General features: G+C 45.7%; 1 protein-coding gene across 1 annotated transcript; it reads left to right on the top strand.

Annotated features, from left to right (window-relative positions):
- The first annotated feature begins 11,429 nt into the window (after window positions 1-11,429).
- Window positions 11,430-16,133, top strand: LOC136552220 (la-related protein 1B-like). Its single transcript, XM_066543755.1, has 7 exons — window positions 11,430-11,909; window positions 12,023-12,797; window positions 12,884-13,040; window positions 13,124-13,214; window positions 15,255-15,332; window positions 15,447-15,518; window positions 15,638-16,133. Exons 1-6 carry the CDS (start codon window positions 11,562-11,564, stop codon window positions 15,495-15,497), a joined length of 1,500 nt encoding a protein of 499 aa, XP_066399852.1. The 5' UTR covers window positions 11,430-11,561; the 3' UTR covers window positions 15,498-15,518; window positions 15,638-16,133.
- The last annotated feature ends 8,515 nt before the right edge of the window (window positions 16,134-24,648 follow it).

Below are 24,648 nucleotides of genomic sequence, written 5' to 3'. Positions count from 1 at the left end.
TCTAGGAACCCTCGTTCAATTTTTTTTCACCATCTCCGCCAGCAGCACAAGCATGCCTGTCTCACGAGCGCTCGTGCCCCTCGCTTCCTCAGTTCGGTCTCTCTGCCACCTTTGCTCGTCCTCCTCGCAACCTCGCTCCTTCTCCTCGGCATCTCCGAGACTCCGACACTTATACCCGGGTGAAGAAGAAACGTCTCCGATTGCAAAGCTGCGACTCCAAGTGTCCTTGTTTATCGGGTATGCAGTACCCGTCGGGTATCTGTTACCCGGCCGATACCCGACGGGTACGGGAATGGGCAAGAATCTATACCCGAGACAGTTAATGGGGATGGGGACGAGATGAATTCTCCGTAGCGAGGAAAAGAACGTTCCGGCGATACCCGACGAGTATATTCCCGTTGCCATCCTTAACTACACCAGTGAATGCCAACAAAATGCCCAGGACCCTTAGTGCGAGATTCGCAGTGTTCTCTAGCGACAGACAGCGATAACAGGACGTAATGCACACTGCAAACTAGACTGATTTTTTATTATTTATATATATTCCTCGCTCAGTACAGTGCAGGAGAATGCATGGGCAGCCTCGTGTTCCAATCCGTCGCCGTCGTCTGCAGCCCACGTCGCGCACGCCTGGCACATTTCGTCTTTTCCGGAGAGTGACATGTACGCCCGAAATTTTTACTTTTTAATTTTTTTTTAAAGTTTCTCACAAATAAACATTCAGAGAAAATATTTTAGAATATGGACTCTTAGCTCGGCACCATTGATGCTAGCGTCGAGCTAACACGTCTCGACGCCAGTATCCCTGGCGCCGAGCTCTGGTCACTGGCTCATCACGCGCGCTGCACGTTGCCTTTGGCAGCTCCCACATTGCCGCACCAGAAAACTGACTGGCCAGTAGTGGCGTGTACTAAAACCTGACGGTGACTCCAGCGACGTGGGAGCGCAGCGCAGACAGCGACGTGGTGTGCGGCGGTGCCCGTGCGTGCATGAATGAGTTGCGAGGTTCGAGCAGGGGACGTCGAGCTGCTAGTGTATATATATAGTATCATGTCCTTTTAAGCTTTGTATATGGATATAACTTTCCTGACCCTTTATCAAAATAATAATAAACTTTTCTGGACATTCTTATATCATCACAAGATTAGTTGAAAAACGAAGAATACGGCAACCTTTTTATTCTTGCCGAAAGTTGCTGGACCTGCAGTCATATGTAAACCGAATATAGTTCACTGCTCTTCTTCTTTCAATAATCGATCAGCTGATTGCCACGCAGACTGTCATTCTTTGGGGAAAGGTTCTGGATGGTGATGTTAGGCTAGCTAACTGTCATTTTTTACATTACTTTTATGATGATTGATGACCACAGGCATGCATGTATGATAAATTAAAGGTGATATGCTTTACACACCAACAGAAAATTAAAGAGGCCTCTTTAGAAATTGCTTATTTTAACCACTTGTCACTGATTAACAGAAAGTGAGTTCTCGTTCACACTACGGCACCGGTAATTATTGCATCAGAAGGTTCATACGAAGTTCTCGCGGTACAAATCCTGAGGCTATTACTAAACTGAAGCTAATGAACACTACTGGTAAGGCTGGCAAGTAGTCACAAATGATCCTTCTCTGGGCGTACCTTTGCATCAACATCGGCTAGTACCAAATTCGTAGAAAAGGATAATGTACTTAGCTACAAATTTGAATAAGCCGGGGACAATTCGAGCCATCTTCATCTCAGTATCAATGAAGCATGTATATTACTATTACTTTTTTTTCTGTCATCTTTGTTTTCCGGAACTGCATGCACTATGTCGATCCAAAGAAAAGGACGGCAGATATTCACGAGAACACAGAAGCCTGCTTCCTAACGTCATTTGGCAGTTTGGGGGAAACCTTGTATATTTATAGATCGTATAAACACGACTAAGAAACAACGGCGGTTAGCGTATAATAACAAAGGAAAGCATAGCCATCTACATCCAAGAAGAGCAATGAACTATATTCGGTTTACATATGACTGCTGGTCCAGCAACTTTCGGCAAGAATAAAAAGGTTGCCGTATTCTTCGTTTTTCAACTAATCTTGCAATGATATAAAAATGTCCAGGAAAGTTTATTATTATTTTGATAAAGGGCTAGAAAAGTTACGTCCATATACAAAGCTCAAAAGGACATGGTACTATATATATACACTAGCAGCTAATAATTGCCTGCCGCGTCAATGTCTCCCTGCTCGAACCTCGCAACTCATTCATACACGCACGGGCACGGCCGCACACCACGTCGCTGTCTGCACTGCGGTCCCACATTACTGTAGTCACATTCAGGTTTTAGTACACGCCACTGCTGACTAGTCAGTTTTCTGGTGCGGCAACGTGGAAGCTGCCAAAGGCAATGTGCAGCGCGCGTGATGAGCCAGTGACCAGAGCTCGGCGCCAGCGTCACGTGTTAACTCGGCGCCAGCATCAATGGCATCGAGCTAAGGATACATATTCTGAAATCTTTCCTTCAGAGATCTATTTGTGAGAAACTTGGAAAAAAAAAACTAAAATGTAAAAAAATCGGCACGTACGCTTGCTGTGGAGTGTGGGCTGTGTGGCCTATCCTGCCGCACGCGCGTGCACGTCGCCGTCGCCGTCGCCGTCGCCGTCGCCGCGTCTCCGGCGAGGCGCCATGCCAAGGTTGCCATTTTCCGGCGACGCTGTCGCCGATCCAGCACGCACGCGAGTACGCGACTCCCACATCGTTTGCATCTCCGAATTTTTGTCGAATCGTTTTCAGTCTATCCGGCGCTCCCGGGCAGCGGGTGGCTGCGGTGCCGTGTGGATAGAGCTGAACCTATATGGGACTACTACCCGATCATAATTCACAACGTGTATGAACACGATGTTTCCTTTATAGAAGGGTATTACTCCCTTGTTCCAAATTATAACGTATCTAGGTGTAATGTATAGTCTATATCTAAATATATAGCAAAAGCTAGAAAAGCTAAATTATCTTATAATTTAGAAATGAAGAAGGTAGGAAATAAACTATTAGAGCGGAACAGTCTTATATAGAAGAAGAATACTTTCTTCTATCTTTTGAAACCGAATGGTTTCTTTTCAAATAGGATTACGGTTTCACAGGTTACTTGGCATCTTATGTTGCTTTAAAAATTAAGATTTTTTTAAAAGGGGAGGGGAGGGGAGTTGTTGTAATCAAAGATAACCTATAAAAAAGAAATTAGAACAGGAACAAGTTTTATGCATTTTGCTACTGGGAGGAAATAACCCAGCATATATTCTTTGACTGTATTTACACTAAATTTTTTTGGCGCCTTGTATACCTAGTTTTAGGTTTACGACCACCTAGTAATGCTACCGACCTTTTCAATGGATTGTACAAACAAGGGATAAATTGAACAATGCTCTTTATTGGTAGGTGGTACAAACGGGAGGTAGATTGAACAATGCTCTTTTGTTATCCGGAGGTGATTGTAGATTTTATTCGGGGGAACACATTGGTTACGCTATTGGACACAACTGAAATGGTGTGAAGAAAACAAGAAGCGCAGCAGCATCCATGTGTGTCGAGCGCTAGAAGCAGTAGTTTTGCATTTTTTTTGTTATCTTTGGATGGCCTTTTAATCCATCTGATTCTCTTGCTTGCAAGGAATGAAGCTGAATTTTATCCATTATCTAAAAAAAAGTTTAAGTTTCATCCTACGGTTTATACTCCGTAGCAGTAGTTAAAACTCAAAACTAAATGGCACCACATGCGTATACAACCTGGGCACTGGGCACTGGAGAGTGGAGGTGGTTGTTTTGGATTTGTCGTCAAATAATGGGTGCAGTGCTGCAGCAGAAATAATAGACCTTGTTTTGAATTTCTTTCTTTCGGTTATGTGCTTTATTATTCCCTCATATTTGTGACTTCGTTTTTCTATTTCATTCTTTTGGTCATGTACTCATTTCCCTTGAATTTGTCTTCAGTCGTTGAGCTAAAAACGTTGTACTATAAACTTAGATGTATGATCGCAAGGTCAGAACAATTCTAAAATACTAGTAAATATACCCGTACATTAAAACAGAAAAAAATACTATCAAACATTTCTAAAGAACGATGAGAATAGTACATATCTTTTGCGTTTTATTTACCCTATCTATAAAATTTAAAATCTTTAATTTATTTTACGATGACCATAACATTCATGATATAAGTTTAGTATGATAGTATCCAATTAAACATGTATCAAATCAAAACACAATTTTAATACATTTTTCTCATGTTACAAAGCTCAGAAATATTTAATTGTAAATATTTCATAACTTTATTTTTTATATTAACCATGTGTCTTTCTTGAGGAACCATAAAAATTAGTATTTTTTATATTTTATTAAAGTCGACAACGAGTCAATTAAGTCAAAGATTAGTCTGTCCACTGAAGATTAGGACAGAAGATCTCTCTGGATTTCCATATATCAGCCTTTGTCAGAGATAAATTGCATAAACATATTTTGTTTAGACTGGATTAGACAACAGAAGCTCACGGTTTTATTAGTTGAACTCTTAAGGTTTATTAACAATAAATTTTGTTTATAATTAAAATTATAAATCTTTGTTTGTAAGAAAAATAAAAGTTAGATGCAAAATGATATATTTCTTATTTGTTTTTCATTTTAATAAAAACATTGAACGGAGAAAAAAATGCACTGACAAAAAATAGAAATAACAGAAAAAAAAAACTGATGGAGAAAACGAAAACAAAACAGACGTGTAAAAGCACAAAAAAAAGGAAAAACGGCAGAAAAAGAAACGAAACGAACGATCGAAGAAAAATGAACGAACAAATAAATGGAGACGTGGAAAAAAGACCGAACAGAAAAACGGAATCGTGAAAAAAAAAACTAAAGCGAAGTAGAAAGGGCACCGAATAAGTGACCTGACACGTGGAAAAAAAAGTAGTACTACCAAAGTAGAAACCGACGGATAAAAAAGAAGCAAAGTAGAAACCGACACATAAAAAAGAATGTGAAAGCGGCGGATGGGAATCATATTATATAGTTAGCATGAGTCGTTCTAACGTGTACGAGCATAACTCATGAGTCCCAGTTACATATGTGATACAGAGAGCATGGTCTAATATATTTTGAAATTGGACTCCGTATCGATTATTGCTAGACTCAAACTTATCTAACTTGTATGAGCACGAGTCATATGGATGCCCGAGTTATGAGACAGAGAGAGTGCAAGTGCAGTTTGATATATTGTTGGCTAGTTAGAGGGAGATGGCTGAAAAGAATAAGATGAAATTTTAGCTTTCTGATTTTTTTTTTCGAGGAAAGCTCTCTCTCTCTCTCTCTGATATTACGGTAGCATAGAAATTGCACCACATGCATATGCCGGGGGAAGATTTGGGCCCGGAGCTGCAGCCCTAAACTCGGCTCAAATGTTTGGAACAAGTTCTTGTACTGGGCCAACTAGCCCCCTACGGCCCGACCACACAGGTCTTCATGGCCTCATTGGTACGCAGACATGCCGATCTCTGCGCTATGTAATGCGATGCACGAGGCCCATCATGCTTTTTTTAGGGAGGCCCATCATGCTTTGTTGATATAGGTGGAGCCCCATACTGTTTTTCTCATAAGTGACTAAGAGCATCTCCAAGAGTTCCCTAAATATTCCTCCTAAAAACTTCATGTTTTTCAACTCCTAAAAAAGTTTTAGGAGAAAAAAAGAAGGTCATCTCCAATAGTTCCTAATATTTGACTTTAAAAAATCAAATGTTGGTCCCACTTGTGTATATACAAACACATATGCAAAATGCAGGCAATCAACATTCATGTCAAAAGCACAGGCTATCTGCAGGCATCAGGCGGCAGCAGCAGGTACGCATCAGCGGTAACAGTAGGTAGCAATCAGCAAGCAGCCACCGACGCTACGCGGCCATCATCAGCAGCCCGATCAGTTTCCCATCCCCTTCCAATCTGCGCAGCTTCGTCCATGTGGCATCTAGGGCGGCTACAAGGGCTTCTACGCGCGCATTGGATTCTCGTGTGATTCGGCGGCCTGCATACGACCTCATGGCAGTCGTGCCCGCGCGCTCCGCTGCGGCGGCGGAGGCCAAGACAGTGGTGCAGCAGCAGCCCCCCGCAGCCTGCGACCTCGCGACGGCCGTGCCCGCGGCCTCCGCCGGTGTGGTTTTCGCTTCATGGTTGGTTCAGCCTGGCGTGGTGTACGCGAGTCAGACGCTCCGGCACCGGTGTACATCAGAGAAAAAAGCGCGACTCCAAGACGCCAAGGCGGAAATCGCACGGGAGAAGGATCCGTGCGACTCAAGAGCCGCGTAAAGTCACGCGAAACTGGCTCAGTTTTTCCAAGTGACTAAATATTAGGAGGATGGATTAGAAATTATTCGAGAGATATTTTTTTTATTTTTCTAAAAACTAAGTATTAGGAAGGCAAATAAGAAACTCTTAGGCCGTTAAATTGTTTTTTTTTACTAACGCCCCCAACAAGTTAATGGTTGACTAGTTGTGTGATTCGTTCTCTCCGTAGTTAATGCCAAGTCTGAGTACTCCATGTATGATACTACTCCTACATGATTTGTTCATTTAAAGAAAACATCATTTTGTCGATCTGGAAAAGCGGAAAATTAGGTGCATCGGACAGGACGCACGATAGATAATCTGACTGAAAAGAAGTGAATGAATCATTGTGGTGCGCGTATTGGGTGAGTGATCAAGATGAACAAAAGCCTCAGGTAGGCGCAACCATGCTATGTGTGATGCGTTGGTTGGACCCTTTGGGCTATCCTATTATTGTACGAACGAAAAACGCGTGATATCCTATCATGGCACCAACCGCCAATCCTAACGGCCATGTACGTACTTCAGAACATCGCAAACTGCACCATATTGCGCACGAGATGGCGAGAACAGAGCAGCTGATTAGCTGAAGCCTGAAGCTAGGCGCCCGCGGCGAAGGTGTCTGCAAGACTGCGCAGAAAGCCAGAAACGAGTCGCGGGTCTCTCGCACCATGTACAGCGCACACCACACGTGTAGTTTAGCTCTGTTGTGCTCTCCCAACCTCCTTTGGCCAAAAAGAATCGATACTTACTCCATACTGTTAGCCCAATTAACAAATCTGTTGAGACTTTAGGGGACGACGGACGACCCGCGACCGGATCGATTCTTCTTCCTCGAGAGGAATTTTTCGATGCACGCATCCATCCACCCATTAAAAACCTCAGCGATCGAGACAAGACCGTGATAAGACGATGACGCCATTTCCTTGGCCAACTTATTTACGGATAATTTAATGAATTTAGGATAACTCAAAATTCACTCTATTTTAGTGCGTCGCATATGCCTGATGGAGGAGTGGTGGCGTCACTGCCTGTGCCTGCTGAGTGCTGAACGGTCGGTGTAGGCGCATGGGATCGCTTTGGTTCGTCGTCCCACTGACGTCGGCAGCTATCCGGTGCCGGTCAAACTCGTAACTGCCCGTGCGTTTCTTTACGGGCTCGTTTAGTTGCCGAAATTTTTAGCAAAATAGTACGGTAGTATTTTCGTTGTTATTTGATAATTAGTGTCCAATCATAGTCTAATTAGGCTTAAAAGATTCGTCTCGTGAATTTCGTCTAAACTGTATAATTAGTTTTATTTTTTATTTATATTTAATGCTTCATACATACGTCCAAAGATTCGATATGACGGAAAATCTTGAAAAATTTTGGAAACTAAACACTACCTAGGAAGAAGGGGCAAAGACGACGACGACCCGGGCCCGGCCGCTCCACTCCACTGTTGTAGCTTTGTGGCGACACGAGGGCCGTACGCCGAGCGGGCCCCGCGCCACGGCCATCCGACGAGCGAGCACCACCACTAGTACCGTCGGAATCGGATCGACCGGAACGGAACCAACTTTTGACGGGCGCCCGGCCGCCCATCACAAAGCCTCGCTGCCTCGCTGGACCGACCTTTCGGCACAGGCAGGCAGGCACGTCGAAGCAAAGGGTCCCGTTGCGTGGCTGCGTCTGCGTACGTGCATACGTGGGCGGCGGACCCACCCGCCGCCGATCAGGCGATCGATCGATCACCCATCGACATCTACGGGCCGCGCGACCACGATCACGATGTACGCGCACGTTTTTTACCTTTAATAAATAACGAACGGTCACGTCGCCTCCGCGCATGCGTGACTTCGTGCACGGAACGCATGCGACGCCCCCTCTTCCTTGTTGTTTCCGGCATGCCCCGGCACGAGACGAGACAGCGACCGAGCGAGCGGGCCAGCGCGCGACGAAACAACCTGCTGGTGCTGGCTGCCGCCGGTTCGGTGCGGTGCCGGGCGTGTGGGTGTGGCGGCGCAGCGATTGTCTCGATGCCCAGACAACATGGCGACGGCAGGGGCAGGACGACACGTGTGTCTCTCGCATGCCGCGTGCGTGCTTGACTCGTCACATGACTCGCTCCGCTACCGACTCGTGCGTTGTAGTAGTTACGGTGCCATGTGTCATGTTGGTTCGACTGATAAGTTGATTTGTTGTAAAAAAAAAATTATTTGTTGGCTGAAAAAATACATGATGGCCTTTAGCTGGACTGCGCCGCCGGCCGGAACACAGCTTAGGGGACGGGCGGGCGGGCGACGTCACGCGTGACGTGAGCGGACAGCGAACTCGGCCATGTCGACCAGGCCCACACGTCAACCGGTGCTGATACATCCATCGGGTCACCCAATCGTGCTGATACATCAAGGCAGCGATGATGATATGGATATTCCGGTGGACGTGTGCCTCGATCTGTCTGACGAGAAGCTTTGGAGCGAAGAAAGAGAGAAAAAGTGCCAACAGGCAACAAGAGGCAAAAGTTTGGTGACGTTAGACGCCACGGCATGCATACACCGAAGGAAAATGGGGAGCTCCGGTGCTGGACTGCTTCAGTCCGGTTCACGAGCTGGACGGCCAGATTTCCAACGGGAACACCTCGACGTCTTCCGCCGTGCCGTGCCTTGGAGATTACTACTAGTACCGGCTCACCTGATCATTTTTTCTTTCTAAAGAGGCTCAAAGTACTGATAATAACGACCTCGTATACACACTAGCAATTCAGTAGCAGTATTACAAATGTTAAATTTCTCTTAAAACCTTTCTCTAACTCGCAATCCGATAGGTTTTTCATGAAATTTAGATTCGTATTCGTATCCCCCCCCCCCCCCCCCCCCCCCCCAGATTTGGTAATGGCAAATCATCAGTTAGATTTTATCGTTGTAGTACGAGAGAATCCAGACCGAGGCTCTCGACAAGCTGGTTGGCAATCGCATTAACGGATTAACCACAAAATGCACACAAATCTAAAATCCTCCATCCTCGTCGTTCTCGTCGCAATTTCCCAGAAATACTCCGTCTCTTCCGCTAATTTCCCACCTAACCTCCCACCGTCACACTGAGCCTCTCTACCCCTAGTCCCCCTCTACTCCCCTCCCTCCCGTCTCGTCTCGTTTTTCCTCCTCCTCCTCCTGCCTCCTTGTCCTCGCCTTCCCCATCCCCCCGACCGCCGATTCATCCGGGCCCCAAAAACCCTAGCCCGAATCCTCGTCGCCTCGACCACCCGATGTCACCGGCTGCTGGTGGCCCTGCGCCCGCGCCAGCGCAATCGGCGGCCGTCGTCCCGCATGCGATCACAGCGCCGCCGGAGCTCGGGCGTGTGGTGCCCGCGGCGTCCCGCCAGGATAAGAGGCTCAAAGAACTGATTATAACGACCTCGTATACGTACTAGCAATTCAGTAGCAGTATATGCAAATGTTAAATTTCTCCATAAACCTTTCTCAAACTCGCAATCCAGCAGATTTTCCTTGAAATTTCTTTTCGTATTCCCCCGGGATTTGGTAACGACAAATCGTTCGTTCGATTTTCTCGCTGTAGTACGAGAGAATCCAGACCGAGGCTCTTGACAAGCTAGTTGGCAATCGCATTAACGGATTAACCGCAAAACGCACGCAAATCTGAAATCCTCCATCCTCGTCGTTCTCATCGCAATTTCCCAGAAATACTCTGTCTCTTCCGCTAATTTCCCACCTAACCTCTCACCGCCACAGGGAGCCTCTCCGCCCCCCTTCCCGCCTCCTCCCTAGTCCCCTCTACTCCCCTCCCTCCTGTCTTGTCTCGTTTCTCCTCCTCCTGCTACCTCCTCGTCCTCGCCTTCCCCATTCCCCCAGTGGTCGATTCATCTGGGCCCCAAACACCATAGCCCGAATCCCCGTCGCCTCGCCCCCCGATGTCGGTGACTGCTGGTGGCCCCGCGCCCGAGCCAGTGCAATCGGCGGTCGCCGTCCCGCAGGCGATCAGGTCGTTCTGCGGAGCCCAGCCGTGTGGCGCCCGTGGCGTCCCGCCAGGATAAGAGGCTCAAAGAACTGATCATAACGACCTCGTATACGTACTAGCAATTCAGTAGCAGTATTGCAAATGTTGAATTTCTCCAGAAACCTCTCTCAAACTCACAATTCGGCAGATTTCCCTTGAAATTTCTATTCATATTCCCCTGGGATTTGGTAACGACAAATCATCCGTTCGATTTTCTCGCTGTAGTACGAGAGAATCCAGACTGCAGACTCTTGACAGGCTGGCTGGCAATCGCATTAACGGATTAACCGCAAAACGCACGAAAATCTAAAATCCCCTGGCCTCGTCGTTCTCGTCGCAATTTCTCAAAAATGCCCCGCCACTTCCGCTAATTTCCCACCTAACCTCCCACCGCCACCCCGCCTCCTCCCCAGTCCCCTCCGCTCCCCTCTCTCCCGTCTCGTCTCGTCTCGTCTCTCCTCCTCCTCCTCCAGCCTCCTCGTCCTCGCCTTCCCCATTCCCCCGGCGTCCAATTCATCCGGGCCCCAAAACCCCAGCCCGAATCCCCGTTGCCTCGGCCCCCGATGTCGCCAGCAGCTGGTGGCCCCACACCCGTGCCAGCGCAATCGGCGGCCGCCGTCCCACAGGCGATCGTGGCGCCGCTGGAGCCCGGCCGTGTGGCGTCCGCGGCATCCCGCTTGGGATAAGAGGCTCAAAGAACTTATCATAACGACCTCATATACGTACTAGCAATTTAGTTGCAGTATTGCAAATGTTGAATTTCTCGATAAACCTTTCTCTAACCCGCAATCTGGCAGATTTTCCTTGAATTTCTATTCGTATATTCCCTCGGGATTTGCTAACGGTAAATCGTCCGTTCGATTTCTCGCTGTAGTACGACTGTACGAGAGAGTCCAGACTAGGATCGAGAGGCTGCCTGGAGAACATTAACGGATTAGCCGCGAAACGCATGCAAATCTGAAATCCCCGGTCTTCGTTGTTCTCGTTGCAATTTTCCAGAAATACCCTGCCACTTCCGCTAATTTGCCACCTACCCTCACACGGCCACACTGAGCCTCCGCTAACTTCCTGCCCAGTCGCCTCCGCTCCCCCTCCCTCCCGTCTCGTCTCGTCTCTCCTCCTGCCTCCTCGTCCTCGCCTTCACCATTCCCCCGGTGGCCGATTCATCCGGGCCCCAAACCCCCCTGCCCGAATCCCCGTCGCCTCTCCCCTCGATGTCGCCGGCTGCTGGTGGCCCCGCGCCCGCGCCAGCGCCAGCGCAATCGGCGGCCGCCGTCCCGCAGGCGATCGCGGCGCTGCCGGAGCCGGGCCGTGTGGCGCCCGCGGCGTCCCGCCGGGATCCGCCGGGCCATCCTGACGGGGCCGATCCCGCCAATGCGGCGGCAAGGAAGACGGCGTGGAGCGCGCTGGCGCAGGCGGCGGGGGAGACCCCAGAGGGCGGCGGCATCATCGGCGGGGATGCTTCGTGGCCGGCGCTCGCGGAGTCGACGCGCGCGTGCCCCAAGTCGGGCTCGTCCGACTCCCTCAAGGCACTCTCCGATGCGTCCAGCCCGTCCCCGCAGGTACTGAATCTCGCGATCAAGTCGTTGTACGAGCACATCTCTTATGTTAACGTGATCCTGTTAAAATCAAAGTTTCTATGAGCTTGATGAATCTACTGATGCAATCAAATCAGGAGGATCCAATTGCTGCTTCATCGGTATCCCCACATCCAGTTGTGGGGGCTAATCCGATTCCCACTGCCCAAAACCCTACCTCCACACCTCCTCCCATGGCTGCAGTTTCCTCTCAGCAGAACGGGGCCACAACCCAGACAATTCCAGTTCGGCGCGGTGGCAGCAGCGGTGGAAACAGTGGAGGTGGCAGCCGTGGGAATGGTAGCAATGGTGGCCGCAGGGCTGTCAATAGTCTTGGAGGTGACGGGAGCAGCGGCAATGGCGGTGATGGTAACTGGAATGATGGAAGCCTTGGTACTGGCAGCGGTTGCAACAGCAGCAATGGTGATGTTTCCATCAACTTGGATGATAATGTCCGTGTCCCTGGTCGTGCCGGTGGGAATGGCAATGACAGCAGCAGAAATGCTCCCGGCAATAGCCATTGGAACCACAACATACGTGGTGGTAGCAGCAGTAACGGTGCTGGTAGTGGTGATGGAAACAATAGATATAGTAGTGGTAGCAGCAACCACTGGAATAATAATCCCCGAAACAGTAGTAGCAGTAGCAATGGCGGTGGAGGTCGTGGTGGTTACCGGGGTCGCCGTGACCATGAGAGAGGGGCGAATTTCTCCCCTAGGAACTTCCCCAGAGTTCCAGTAATGCCATATCAACAGCAGCAACAGCAGCAGCAGCCTGGCATCTACCAGCCTGGGCCCTTTCACCGACCGCCGCCACCCGCTGCCCATTTCATGGTGCCACAGCATTTTTATGTTCCACCATTTCCCTACCCTGGTGAGCCTGAAAACTCTTCTTGCTATTTTTTATGAATAGCTTAACATCTATTTGCTGTAATGTGGTTGTTTTGGTGATAAATGCAGCTGATGTACAACCCTATCCTGTCTACCTCCCACCAGTAGAGCAGTTTCAGAACATGCATCTTGTTCGGCCACCCATGCAGGCTGCATGGGTTCCTCCTCCTCAGGATCAGCCAAATTTCCAAGATGATATTAGGAATCAGATAGAGTTCTATTTTAGGTAGTGAATCTGCTTGGTTTCTCTTATGTGTACTATTGCTATTTCTTGACCTTAACTGTTTGTTTATACTCTTGTCTTGCTAGCACAAATAATCTATGCCATGACACATTCTTGAGGAGACATATGAACAATCAAGGATGGGTACCTATTGACCTAATCTTGGGGTTCAACCGGGTTAGTAAATTCTTCTTGTTTCGCTTGAGGATTTCATTCCATGTGTAGGATATTCTGTTTGTTATATTTTGCCATGTATGTTGAATGCTGATAGCCTGTTGCACTGCTTGTTCTGGCTTTATTTCGATATGTATACTTTTCCATTCCCAGAACTTAAAGTTTTACCCGGTCAGTACACAAGTTGGCTCCATAAATTGGTAGTTTATCACTCTAGTTTTTTTTTTTCTATGTTGGAAAGAGGCCTATCTTCCCATCGTTCACAATCCATTGTGCAACCAGTAGATTAGTGATAAGTGATATGATTCTCAATATGTACCACCAAAACTGTGCTATGCCTTGAAAAAAAATGATGAGGTTATGATTTTGTTAGGAAGGAGGACAACAACGGTATTTTTGAAGTATGGTGGCACAATTGTTGCTCTTAGATCAGAAATAGCATCTACGTTTTTGACATTAAAATTACGACAATAGAAATTTGAAGCATGTGGTCGTCTCCTCAATCCCTGCAGTCTTATGGGTTTTGAGTTTGTGGGTCTTTGACGACAAACTTCCTGTTTACTATCCTTCTTGTGTTAGTTACATTTTTGTTTTTGGTTATTACCTAGTTTGTGATTTTTTCCTCTCATAGAGTGGCATGAGTATGCTGTGTTATCTCTGTTGTTTGATGGCATAATGGTTATAGTTGATTCATACTACCTCCATCTGGAAAAGGACGCAGTTCTAGTTCCATCTCCAGTCAAACTTTCTAAAGTTTGACCAAGTCTATAAAAAGGAGTATCAAGATTTATAACACAAAATACATATTACTATGAAAATATATCTCATGAAGAATCTATTGACACTGGTTATCATGTATCAATACCTTTTTGTATAAAGTTGGTCGAACTCAAAATAGTTTGACTCGATAATATGCTAGAATTGCATTCTTTCCCTGACGGAGGGAGTATGGTATAACTCAACCAACTAATCGAGTAAAAATGTATTACAATGGGGATATTGGATTGATCAGTGCAACTTGAACTTGCATAGCAGCCATCATCTGTTGTATATCTCAGCCTTTGTTCTACTCTTTTCTGTGTTTATTCTTCTCACTGGTTAATAAGCAGATTGCAATTTAGGCTAGCTTATTCCTTTTGTGTTTTGTTATTATTATAGCTCAATTTTTGCCTGCTGCACTTTTGCATGGACTCAATACCATCTGCCCTTGCCACAGAACTTATGCTTAATATACTTTACTAGCAATCCTTTCTTGTTTGCAAATTGTTCTCCTTGAACTTCTAACAGTAGTTGGAAGAAATGTTGTAAGGTATGGTGCTAGACTTTGATACTGTGGCTGCGTCCTGGAATCTGTTGTTGATTCTTGCCTTGTGCATAGATTCTTTTTCATGGGCAATAGTGTAGGTGATATGGCATAACTAAAACCTTGTAGATGCTCCGCCGTTGAAGGTATGCCTGGTTGCCTGGTCGCCTAGGTAACACCTTAAAAACTGTGTCATATTGTGTCCAAGTATGGTTGCATGTTCGTATGTATAATACTCGCTTGGAGCTAACAATACAATTTCCGAGTAGCAACTGACTAGTTCTGATATCTGCATAATGTGAAACTATCTGAATTATATAAGTGAAAGTTAAAATATTGAAGAAAAAGGTTAATATCAAGGAGAATTAGCTTGCATTTTGTAATGAGTATTGAATAACACAAAATTGCATGTTCTTCTTTAGCCTATCTCATACGGTAATACTAGACTACTTCTGTCTGCAAAAATTCAAGTTTCAGATATTGGAAATTAATAATCTGGAATATTTGCTCAACAGCGTTTGATAATATGCATTACTCTGATTTGGGACTAGATAGAGAATCACACATACTCATAAATTTTTTAGTAATTATGTAGCACACATACTTAAATTGATTGGTTTGCAATTATTATGATGCCCTGTCGCAAATCATTTTGTTTTGGCAATACATATGAATATATGATCAGGATGCAGTCTTCTAGCAGTTATATTCACCATAGCTTTATTATATATTCTTCTCAGATGAGGGCATTTACGGGCTTGGTGGACACCAACTACATACTAGATGCTATCCGTGGTTCTGAGTTATTGGAAGTGCAGGTTAGGCTATAAATTCTGCAACACTTGTTTTTCTTGACTACTGAGATATTATGCTCTGACATGCATTGTGTCTACACATTTTTTGAACTTCTACTGCCTCAATCTATGCTATAGGGAGATAATGTCCGGAGGCGCAATGATTGGACAGAATGGCTACTTCGTTAAGGCTGTCCACTAGCAAAACAGGTTTGTTTCTTCTCAGACTGTTCCTTCTGTTGCACTGTCACCCTATTCTTCATTCCATGATCAGACTGTTATTTACCTGCAAGCCACTTTGAAATGAAAGTGCTGGTTATATTTCGTAGGTTCAGGTGCCAAGATGCAGCTGCATGCTATCTTCGGGAACTGAATAGAAGTCTTGGGTGATTTGATCACGGGCACCGGTTCCGTGATGGACTGATGTACAGTGGGTCTATTGGAAGCGGCAAGATTTTGTTTGTTTAGATCGGACGTGTTGGCTGCAGGTAAAGGCACATTCAAAGGCACTATTGAGGGGATGACACCAATAACAGGAAATAATTTTACTTAAAAGTACAAGTGTTTTTTTTTGGCCTGTATAGTTGTCCGAAAAGAAGTGATCCTGCCTTATCATCATGGATTATGGTTCCTGTTGAACGATTTGGTGTTGCCTGGGGTTTATTCTCGGAATCGCCCTCGTTTTTTGGTTGCATTCATCTTATGCTTTTCTTGGGGGAACGATTCTGGCAACTGCAATTGAGGTTATGTATGATTATATTGCTTCGTGTCACTGCTGTATCCTGGATCTATGAAACGTGAATGCCAATGTCGATTCCTAGGTGATCCATTTAGAATGGCTCCCAGGAACATTTTGCATTTAGAATGGCTCCCAGGAACATTTTGCAACTTGTAAACTTATTACTGTGGCATTATTAGGTTGTTTCCGGAGAAATTCATGCTCGGAGGCTGAAGTATTGCCGGATGTAGCTCTATGTAATTTATCGTGCGGGTGATGTTTACATTAGCTTTGTGGAGTGGGTCCTTGTCGGGCGTCAGAGATCGCAAGGCATCATTAAGCCCAGGTGAATCCTACGGAGGAACTGAACCAGCAAGAAAAGGGTACGATCAAATAGAGCAGCATCATGACCTAACGACATAAAACCGGCAAGAAAAGAGAACGATCAAAACGGAACAGCATCATGACCTAATGACCTAGGTGTAAAAAGGCTTGCGACAGCGATACTACGTGCCTGCGAGACAACAATTTGCAGGTTGCAAAGGCGACGCCAGAAGCAGGAGGCCAGTGATGATCTCATCAATCCTCCCCTCTCCTGGGCTGCGTTGCGGCCTGCGGGCCAATCCACCTATGTCCTCGCCGGACAGGACCGGGGCCGTGCTCCGATGCTCGGCTGCCAATTGACCGTCAATCGTGTGCTTTGCGTGTACCCGGTCACGATTTTGGACTCCACATCCAGCTCCGTCTGTTCAAGTTAGAAACGAATGCCTCAGAGTTAATGCAGATGACTACCGTCTAGATCATGCATAACTGGCTGTAACTTACTACTCGAATACTCAATGTCTCAATCCACGAATAATCCAAATTCTACCTACCGTGCAAGTCAAACCGTGATCAGTTTTTTATAAACAAACTAGTAAAACATGCCTGTACGTTGCGATGGACGTACAATTTATTACTCGGTGATTGTACATTTTTTTGTAAAATTTAAATGAATTTAGTCCAACCTTGAATTAAATAAATATAACCCCGCATGAAAAATTGACGAGTACGTGGAAAAAAACAAAAGATTTTTTTCCCAAACAAATCAGAAATCATCATGTATGTTTACGTAAGTACGTCTGAGATTTATCTCATTGGTTCTAGTTTACCCGTTTCATGAAAAAAAAAATTTACAAAGCTAAACAAAAACACTGGTCTCCATACGAGAAACAAATAAAAATCACCAAAACAGAGAAAACTACCGAACAAATTTCGGAAACCACCTTGAGAAAAACAGAAAATAATCATGTCCCATACAGAATCGAAAACCATCATGTACAGTGGAGGAAAAAGGAACAAAAATCATATAAAAATACATGGAAAAATAAAAGGGGAAAATATTACGTAAGGAAAACATAGAAACATCATGTGAGGGAAACGAATCCATCCCAAAAAAGTGGCGTGGAAAAATAATAGAAAAGCAAATTTGGAACATCCTATATAATGATAAAGATTTTTTAAGACGATATAACAATAAAGATATGACACAATAATTTTGTTAATTCAATAGTTGAAGTATATATAAGAATTCGAAATTGCGTATTGGAATAGGAAAGGAATTGTACAATCCAGAAATAGCATGAGGTAATTGCGTATTGGAATAGGAAAGGAATTGTACAATCCAAGAGAGATAGCATGAGATAATTGTTGCCATATATGTTCGCAAAACCAGCCCACGACAAACCTAATGTACGCCAACCGTCCACAAAACCAAAGGGAGGAGTCTCATATTTTTGTTTGTCCTTTTCTATTTGATCAGGATTTCTGTTCCTATTCAGTTTAGGATTAGAATTCTAGCTATCCATGTTACCTCAAGAGTTCGGGTCTCATACACGACCAAATACGTTTTGGAATCGGACTCCGTATCAGGCTAGACAAGAACTATTATGGCTCGTATGAGCACGGGTTATATATAAGTCCGAACAGAGAAAAGTCGCCATTGTCTAGTAGTGAGAGGTAGACGGACCAAAAAATGGGTTGAAATTTTGCCTCTTTATTACTAGGTATAGATATAGATTGGTACAACGATATTTAAGATAAGATATTAAATATGTAATATTAAATTTCATCGTGTAATATATCTTCATAATAATATATGTATTCCCTCTATTTCAAAATATAGGAGTAAGTTGTTTTGGCTTTTTATCTATTTCTTTACATATCTAGACATAATAGTTAGCTCTTGACTGTTGATATATGACCTACTACTTTCTACTCTCACAAAGTTGTTGGTTCTTAGGCATAAACTAGTTGTAAACTTATAGCCTGCTTTTCTTCTCTCTTCTTTTTTTTTTTCACCTCAGCATTCAGCTCACCTGTAGCCATAGTATTACATACTTGCTCTAACAAGCTCATACTGAGTGAAACAAACATATATTGTAACTCAACACTCAGGCTTTGCCATTGTGCCCATGTCAGACCCACATTTCAATAAGAGGGGTCGAAAAGATCGGCCTGTGTGTGTTTTTCACAAGTACGCGGCAAAAAAAATACCTATATACATTAATAAAAAAAAAGCAACTTATAAAACACCACACATCAAGAAAAACGACCATCCTTACAACGTACTCCCTCCATCCATATTTAAGTGTCCTCGTGAAATTCATATCGGTCAAATTTTTTTAAGTTTGGTTAAGTTTGTAAAAATATATTAGCAATATTTATATATCTAAATATATTTATTATGAAAATATATTTAATGATCTATATAATGATAGTAATTATATACTATAGCTATTAATTAATATTTTATTTTATATATTTAGTCAAAGTTAAGTAAGTTTGACTTCTAAAAAGCGAGAACGACGTATAAAAAGATATGGAGGGAGTAAAGAACAAGGCTGCCATTTATGACAAAAACATAGGCCGAACGACGCCCTTGGAAGTCGCACCAAATCAAGCAAGGAGCTTGGGCTGTGGCCTGTGGCAGTATCTACGATGATGTCCTTTCAATATATGAGGGAAAAAAAAGACTTCACAACAATGGCTCTGTTTGGCTTGCTGAAACTTGGCTACTGGCTAAAATGTTGTGAGAGAAAAACACTATTCCGGTTAAAAAAAGAAGCCGAATAAACCGGATTTAAGGTAAGCCGAACGGGGCCATATATCTCCGACAAGGAGAGAGGCACTAAAATAGTCTCAAATTGCCAACCTTAGTGTGTAACTGGACAAGGCTTTCGCCCGAAAGACTCCCAACTCCTAAACCCACATCCAAAGCACAACATCGACCACCATTGCAACATCTAGATTTGCACGACGTGGACCACTGTTGCAACATAGATTTTTCTTGAAAGATCAACATCTTGATTTTTACAATCTAAATTGGTTCTTACAATCACAGTACGTATTTCATAAGTAGCTTTTCACGGTCCAAAGATAATTTTAGAAGTCCAAGTCCTTTTCCTTTTTTTTTTAAAAAGGTCCTTAACAAAGCCCATCCACCGCTCACATAAAGCAAGGCATTTTGGAGGAGAACGTTGCATAATTATTTCCGCATTTGTACCTCTCATCACACACTGACACAGCACTAATATGGCCTGGGGCCATGTTTAGATTGCGAAAAATTTCAACCTGATGAATAGTAACACTTTCGTCTTATTTGGTAAATATTGTCCAATCGTGGACCAACTAAGCTCAAAAGATTTATCTCGTGATTTCGAACTAAACTGTGCAATTAGTTATTTTTTTTACCTACATTTAATACTCCATGTAAGCGGCTAAAAATTGATGTGATGAAGAGAGAGTGAAAAAACTTGGAAGGCCTGAATCTGAAACAGGATAGGTACGTACATCAGGCTGGGATAAAACAAAACACGCCCGACATTCTGTTGTCCGTCCCCACCCCACTATCACCATGGTCCTACTAAAAACGTGTTATCATCACAGGGGCATTTGTCAGAGGTCATTGACAGCGACGGCCGTCTCCTTTTCATTTCTGTCCTTTTCTTTCACGGCGAAACGACGTCCCGGTGTGTAGGTCCTGTTCGCTTTCTATAAAATCATAGTTGAAAAAACTGTTCATTGATTTGCTTGAAAAAAACATTATTTTTTCGCTGAAATAGTATGGCGTAACAGAACAGGATCGTAGTAGTTCCCGTTGCGAGGAACGCCGCTGCCGAGAGTCCTTTTCCTTTTTTTTTTAAAAAAAGGAAAAGTCTACTTAATCCCCCACCTTTTATACTTGGTCTACTTTACCCTCCAACTATGAAACCGTCTGTTTTACCCCCTAAACTTTTTAAAACTGTCTATTTTATCCTCTGGGTGGGTTTTTGACAGCGATTTTGCTACTGTAGCAACCCATTGTTACTGTAGAAACCCTGTTGTTACTGTAGTAAAACCGCTGTAAAAAACCACCGGGGGGTAAAATAGACGGTTTTGAAAAGTTCAGTGGGTAAAATAGACGGCTTCATAGTTAGAGGTGAAGTAAACCATGTATGAAAAGTGAGGAGTTAAGTAGACTTTTTTCTTTAAAAAAAGATCCTTAACAAAGCCCATCCACCGTTCACATAAAGTAAGCCTCTCGGCAGCGGCCGTGAAAGCAAAGCACACGCAGGAAGCAAAGCAAGGCAGCCAGCAGCCTGGCAGGCAGCGGGCACGGGGGCGAGTGCGCGACCGCCGAGTACGCGGGCGGCCTGGCAGGGGGCGTACGCCGCGGGCTGGGCGCCCGACACGTCAAATATTCTGCTTCCTTGTAATGGCCCGCCCGGTACGCGCGCATGCATGGCAAGCTGTACCAGCCGAGAGATCGATGCGGCCTGCCCTCCTCCCCTCCAGTCCTGCTGCTGGCCCGTTCACTTGTTTGAAACTTGGCTGAAACCGGTTGAAAAACATTATTTTGGTTAAATTGTTGTGAGATAAAAATACTGTTTCGACTAAAAATAAGCCAAACAAACCGAATATATGGTAAGTCCAACAGGGCCAGCTCACAGTCACAGCAGTGCAGCACACCCTCAGCTCGTTAGGCTGTCTGCGACAAAAGACCTATTACAGAACTTAAATCCAAAATGAGTCTCCAACACAATCAACCTGTTGATTTGTTGGTTTTAGCCAGGGTTTATCGGTTATGATACAATATTTTTCTCTCACAACAAACTAGCACCAGCCGGCTATATCAATCTAGAAATCAACCAGCGAACAGGCTAACTACCTGGTTTTCAACAGAATATCTATATAAAATATCTATTTTAAGTACTACGAGGGTAATCGGGTGCAACCGTGCAGGTAGCAAGGACGACGGGCCTGCCCGGCTCGCGGCCCGGCAGGAACAGGGGATCCGGATCCTCTGCTAGACTGAGAGTGGGGGTTATGGCATTCAAGCTCATCTACAGTGTTTCAGGCCACTCCACACTGAAACACTGTGATAGCTTCAATGCACGTTTAGCAACTTTGAGATTACTGGTGGTGGAATCGTGAAACGAGAGACCTTACTAATGCCATTGTTTGCATTCTTTGTCCATTGATGCAATTTATTTATCGACTAACCAACAGCTAAACTTCTGGGCTACTTTATTGCTTTCTTTCCGAGGGAATTCTAGGGCTAACCCCCCTTTTTTTTGGGGGGGGGGGGGGAGGGGTTTGATTGATGCCATTGCAATTTTTAAAGTTTGGAGAAGTACAATTACTATTCCTTATTGTGAAGAGCCCCATTATAATTCTCCCTCTCTTTGAAAAAAGGCACGCTATACGTATTTGGGGACCTTGGACCCAGCTGCAGTGTTCGGGGAATACAAGTATTTTCGTATGGATGATATTGCCCTTAGAAACTTCCCTCACTCTACTCACTGGCGGGTGGGCTCCATTCGTCATCCCCTTCATCTCCTCCTACCAACGGTGGTTTTCCTTCCTGTCGGCGCCACCCCGCCTCCTCGGCCTCACCTCCGCGCTCGTCCATGACCAGGAACAGCATGCTCCCTAGCAGCTGAGGCAATTGCATGCTCGACTACAGCAGCTGTGCGCGGCTGTCGGCGCGCTCGTACACCTGGGACAGTTGTGCACGCCTGCACGGAGCCCAGCACCCACAGCAGCGCCGCGGCGAGCAGCCTGGTCGGGGCATCCTGCCGCCCCCTGTGCTTCTGGTGGAACCGCGAGACCAGTAGTGCTAGGCCGACGACGGCGAGCACACACAGGACGCCAGGTTCTCAAGTGCACGTGGATGCAACGGGCGGCAGAGCTCGCGAACAGGAGCAGCGGCGCCGATAGCCAAGCACGAGCGGCCGCGAGCCATGGCTGCCAGCGTTGGGGAAAGGCCTGGCTAGATGTAACACGCTCGGTGTTACGCCCTAAAGAAACTACTAAATCATGTCATGAGCATTATATTTATCTGATAATACATGTGATAAAGTGTGTAGATAAATTTCTTGTAACCTAAAATGAATAATAAAAACATTAAATGAAAATTGATCCAATAGCTCATGTTATGTCAAGTAGAGTTGAAAACCAATTTTTATGCAACTCTTGCTGTAGAAAAATAACATTGGTAGTTAGTATTTCTAATAGCTTAGAAATGAAACTTGAAATTGAATCCAGCTCTAAGACTTAGAAAATTCCTCAAGTCTAAAGACAATTTGATAGCATCATGTTTGGGAATTAATCCTGTAAAATTGAGTTAAGAGGTGGTGTCATGTTTTAGCTCTGGTTGGTAGTCTAATAGGCCCGCTTTAGCTCAGAGAAGGCGGTTTAGTTTCAACTTCAATAGTTTAGTTTTTATCGACGCTTTAAAATTCATGCACGATATAGCCTCGGGCTGCCTGGTGCTATGCGCGCGGCCACCTAGCGCAACGCACATGGCCGCATCATGCTCGCCGCACCATCGTGCCGGGTCGGCCAAGCCTGCCTTGGCTTGGCCAAGGCCGGCCACAGCGAGCCGCTGGCCTCTACGCCCCTGCTGCCTTGCCTCACGCTGCCACTACTACTTCTGCCGTGGACGCGCCCAACACATTTGCAAAAGAGGGCTCATACTCTCATGATTTTAACTACACCATGCTACATAGTTCCATTAGTCTTGACTTTTGCACAAAACACCCTAGGAAACACTGTGGGGGGTACGACCCCAGGATACCCACGATAGGCCACATGGGGTACGCCTCCAGGGGCGGCCCAGCCCACGAGAAGAAGCCTTGCGGGGCACGATTCTGCTCGGCGTCTCCCGCAAGGCATGGGGAGGATATCCTGAAGATGTTACAAGATCTGTTAGGATACGTACGATCCCATGATTCTTGTAATCTGTTATTACTTTCCGGTTATCTCTCAGATCTAATCGACTTGTAACCTTGTCCCCTGGACTATATAAGGCGGGCAGGGACCCCCTACAAAATCACGGCAAATCATACGATAGCTAATACAAACCAACAGACCATAGGAGTAAGGTATTACGTCATACTGATGGCCTAAACCTGTATAACTCGTGTGTCTCTGTTGCCTTCTTGTTCTTGATTACACGCTCCTCTACCGATCAATCTACCATCATGGGATACCCCTCGATGGACTGCCGACGATATTCTGTCGATAGTTGGCGCGCTAGGTAGGGGATTGCGTGCTGTTTCCTTGTCGAATAAGATGGCTTTTTCCATAGGTTCTTCGTCCCTCCCACAGCCCGGCCAGATCTTCACGGTCGGATCCATCACGTGGGTCATCAACGCCGACAGAGTTGGAGAGCTTCTCGAGCTGGTGCAGATCTGTTCTGCGCCGACCACTCTCACACCTGCGACTGCAGATCCAATCTCAGAACCACTTTTGGGGTTGACTTCATTAGCTACTCGCCGCTCGCTTCCTCGCTACCGAAGGAGGCATGTCAACAATGACGATATGATCGAGTCTATCGATCGGGTCGGCCTAAAACTCACCGATTGCCTCTCCATTGCTGAGTCAGCTCTAGACACCCTTGTTCAGCACTGACCACCTTCCGATCCCGATCTATCGGTGTTCAGTGCTCGGCAAACTTCGAGGCTCACCGCCCTGCCCTTCGGGCTCGCCAACGCTGCCGCTACATATCAGGACGCCCTGAGGGGCAAATTCGCTGACCTGGTCACCGACTAGCTCCCACCAACTATCAACATGCTGCACGCCAGTCGGGGTCCTGGAACATCCCTCCAAACTATCCTGGAGGAAAATCCGGACTCCGAGTCTCAAGGCTCCACGGAACCCCTCGCCGAGACCTTCACCGAGCAACCCCCTCTCCTGCCTTTCCGGGGTGGCGCAATCTTCAACGTCAGCATCGATAGCCCCCCTTGGAACGGCGAAACAGATGAGGAACGCGCCGCCCATGAAAATAGGAACATCAACCACGCGCAACACCGTGATAACGAATGCACCCTTGCGATGGCCGAGGCTGCTCGTGATAACCAGTTTGACTCACAAGGAAGGCCCCTCCATCGCAACCTCAACGAAGAATTCCTCCGCGTTGACAGCCACGACGTCTTCAAAACTCCGAAGCGCCAATCTAGTGGTGTCCGCCAACGAGCTTGCACACCTCCCGTAGACGCCCGAGCTCACCAAGGTCGCCGCTATGCTTAAAGCGGCACACTGTCAAGTTAATGAGATCCGAGAGGTTCAGAGACCTTCATGCTCCACAAGTGCGATTCG

Source organism: Miscanthus floridulus, chromosome 4 (assembly GCF_019320115.1).
Source record: "Miscanthus floridulus cultivar M001 chromosome 4, ASM1932011v1, whole genome shotgun sequence".
NCBI lineage: Eukaryota > Viridiplantae > Streptophyta > Magnoliopsida > Poales > Poaceae > Miscanthus > Miscanthus floridulus.
This window is presented reverse-complemented; position numbering and strand designations above follow the sequence as displayed.

Excerpts from the sequence above, each read along its gene's own strand:
- LOC136552220 (XM_066543755.1), top strand. The coding sequence starts at position 11,562 with ATGTCGCCGGCTGCTGGTGGCCCCGCGCCCGCGCCAGCGCCAGCGCAA. Across the intron at positions 13,041-13,123 it reads CAGATAGAGTTCTATTTTAG|CACAAATAATCTATGCCATG; the intron begins GTAGTGAATCTG and ends TTGTCTTGCTAG. Across the intron at positions 13,215-15,254 it reads TAATCTTGGGGTTCAACCGG|ATGAGGGCATTTACGGGCTT; the intron begins GTTAGTAAATTC and ends TATTCTTCTCAG.